The 3,600-nt window shown below is 31.0% G+C and overlaps 1 protein-coding gene across 1 annotated transcript in view; it reads right to left on the bottom strand.

Moving 5' to 3' along the window:
* Positions 1 to 3,600, bottom strand: part of LOC106868630 (calcium-binding mitochondrial carrier protein Aralar1-like) — an 82,788-nt gene that overhangs the window by 48,633 nt on the left and 30,555 nt on the right. Inside the window, exons 4-5 of the mRNA XM_052967679.1 lie at positions 1,293 to 1,435; positions 777 to 901 (exon numbers count right to left, since the gene is read on the bottom strand). Coding sequence (XP_052823639.1) covers positions 777 to 901; positions 1,293 to 1,435 — 268 coding nt within the window. The remainder of the gene's footprint in view (positions 1 to 776; positions 902 to 1,292; positions 1,436 to 3,600) is intronic.

Below are 3,600 nucleotides of genomic sequence, written 5' to 3' on the forward strand. Positions count from 1 at the left end.
CAGGAACAAGATTAGTTTATGGGAGACCCAACTTCACATAAAGGACTTTAAGTGATTTGTTGAGACATGTATTTTTTTTTTTTTTTTTGAAAAACATTGCATTTTATATGCCATCAAATATGGTAATTATCTTTAAGCATTAAAAACTAGAATTTTCTCTCAACAATAAATATATATACCACTGGTCTCCACATCTCAAAAGTGCCAAGGTATAAAACATTGTTTATTGGTGAAAAAAATAACACCAGTTTGCTCAAAAAGTTTCACTGAAAAGATAAATGGAAAAACAAGATTGTTCAGTACTATAGCTATGAAGATAAAAACACTGTATAAGGTAGTGGTTGATATATTTTAAACAGTTTTCGCTTTGGCCTCTCCAGGGAGGCTAAAGATCAATGGCAGGATTATACATACAAAGAGTAACCTGCTGCCAGAGGAAAAACTATAGCAGATAAGAGTCCATCACTCTAACTCAAAATATATAACAGAGTTTCAAGTTAAAATTATCTTTGTGATTTCTTTTCACATTAACCTGAATAGAGCACTGCAGCATGTAACCACTTTCAACCTATCCTTTATTCATAAATATGTAGAGAATTCCACAAACACGAGAACTTGTAATATAATAAAACAGCTTGGAATATAATGGTTACTTAATAAATGACAACAGAGCTGTAAAAAAAATATATCAATATAGAAAGGAGTAGACAAAATTTTTGCAACCTATACAGTTAATCCCTAATAATTTGCCGAAACAGTGTCAACAACAATAACTTAAAACATACCACAGGTGATGTAGCCATTGCCATTTTGATCAAAAATGGTAAAAGCCAAGGCATAAAGGGCATCTGGAAGACACAGTAATGCTTCAAAGGCTTGAAACTCATGAAATGAAATCAACCTGGAAGGGAAAAATTTAAGTCAGTTACAGAAAAATTTAAATCAGTGGATCTTAAGCACTTGAAGTTATAAATAATAGCATGTAAATATTGGATAGAAGGATAGAAGGGAGCCTTCAAATTTTTCCATCTAAAGGGTTTTTAACCCAATATTTTTACTATTATTTACAGCTTTCAGTGTCTTGAGATCTACCATACCAAAACAAGAATTATTCCACATTCACTCAAAATTTTCTCAATTCTTTTGATGTCAACAACAGAGCATTTTATATTTCAAGGTGCAATTATTATCACAACGTAACGATCACCCTCTCCATTAAACCTCAGCTATGCAACCATACAAGAGATTATTAATTATTTCTGCAAGTAAACAAAAGAGGGAATTATTCTTACTGGTCTCGAGTGGTGTCAGCAGAAGAGGCAAAAAGCTTTAAAGTATAGTCATCATATTTATCAGGTTTCAAAACTTGCAGGTAACGCAAGACAAAGTCATCATAGGTCATAAAATGTTCATCTTGAATGTTGCGGCTAGCATACTGAAGAAATATAAAAGATAGAAATATTTCAATTTTCTCACACAGTAATGATGGTACATACAGTATTTATTTAAAACAGACAATTATAGGTTTTAATAGGTCTTAACTTTTTTTACACCAGCCTACTTGAGACAATACAAACTCTTTGGTCTTACAATACAAACTTCTCATTTTAAACCTTCCTTCAAATTTCCTGTTAATTTATGTTCCAAACACCAGCTTAACCTTTTAGCATTTAAACTAGCCATATCAGGTCCAAATATTCTACCTGCTTCATGTTTTGAATGGCCAGATCCAGCCTGTCACACCTTTCATACCCTACAATGTCATTCTTAAAATAAAAATCACGTCATTGAAATCTTGACAAAGCATGACAAATTCAAGATATGGCATGACTAATTCAAGATATGGCATGACTAATTAAATAAGCATGACATTTGACAGAGGAATGTGAATGGTAAAGAGTTAATGACAAATTTATTTTAATAAATTTTTCATTATTTTCAAAGTTAATTGCAACAAAGCCACAAAAAGGTTAAATTTAGACATGCGAATCCTTTGGAAACAAGATACACTTATTAACAGCAATCAAACTATCTTGAAATTATGGGGGCATTAAGATAATAAAGAGGACCTACTTGACCAACAAAGAAGTATCTTTTTTCAGAACTGGCTAATAATGTACATCTACCGTTTTATGATGTGACCCATTGTAATTTGAATGAAGAAATATATTTAAATCATTGGAAGAATGAAATAAAGAAAATGACAAGTATTGACAGACAGAATTGATATTTTCCTAATATAATTTTTTCCCTTATAAATTGCCAAACTGGCCAATAAGATAGAACAGGAGATTCCAAAAATAATGTTCTTTTCCAATTTAAAAATAACCTTCCACTTTCAATGATCAAGAAATTGAGAAAAATCATAACAGTTAAAATTAAAATATTTGCCGTTGTTACAAAAATTAATAACCAACATAATTATCTCCATTTTCACTTGAAGTGAGATGTAAAATAATAGAACATTAGAAACATTATTAAATAAAGAGAATATAGTTTAGATGCACAATATGACTGGATGAAGTATACCAAGTAAGAAAATGCACCAAGTTGAGAGTAATTGTTAGTAGATAGAGACTAATAAAGAATTTCACTTATCTGTTTCTGATAATTTTAAATTACACCTTGCTAGATCCACTCAATGCAGTCACCTTTCCTTTCCCCATAGTCGTCGTCTCACTGCTTAAACCATCTACTAAACTCTCTGCAATTCTTTCCCCTCCACAAAATGGCATAATTTTGGAACTCCTGTTCTATTTATAAAGTTGCAACAGTTTGAAATTAAGAATTTAACCCTCCTAACTTATGCTTTAACCCTTTCTATACCAACCTGACTGAAACTGGCTCTGTAGTACAAATGTCTTGTTTTCGTAAGTTTTGAATTAAAATCTTCCACCAAACCTTAGTCACAATTTATGTTCCTAACACCAGCTTAATGATAACTAAGTTATTTTACTAAATTCTTTGTTATATCTAAAATTAATTGAAAGAAACACAGAGCATCTCAAAATAAATATGGTAACAAAAGGGTTAATATATTTTTCTCAGCCAAAGTGGGAAAGTCTTTAAAGCCATGAAATTACTTTTCACTTCTTGGAAGAACAAAAAAAAAAATGACCCTTGTAGAGTAGCCTTACATATTTTTAGTTAGTCATCATGTTATGAAAAACATGTTAATTGAAAACTAATTTTGTGGAGAAACTGGTGTTAAAGTTACTTCAGTTACTTCTATGAAAATAGCAATAGTACAGAATTTGGATCTTTTTTAAAACGGGGGCCACATTTTTCATTAACGAAACACTTTGAAACTTGGATCACTGGTAGAATGTGTCATATAAAACATCTTTTTCTCTTAGTCTTCTTAAAAAAAAAAAGAAATCCATAAATTATTCCATGTTAAAGTTGTCGTATTTCTGTAATTTCAACCAATCACTGACGTCCATTCAGCCGATATACATTAAGTGCCGACTACATAAACAAACGATTCTGAAACAATTAACCCTAACCCTAACTCTAACCCTAACCCTAGGGTTAGGGTTAGGGTTAAAGCAAATTTAAAATGAAAAAAGCAAATAAAACGAAGAATCGTTTGTTTATGTA

The sequence above is a fragment of the Octopus bimaculoides genome, chromosome 4 (assembly GCF_001194135.2).
Source record: "Octopus bimaculoides isolate UCB-OBI-ISO-001 chromosome 4, ASM119413v2, whole genome shotgun sequence".
NCBI lineage: Eukaryota > Metazoa > Mollusca > Cephalopoda > Octopoda > Octopodidae > Octopus > Octopus bimaculoides.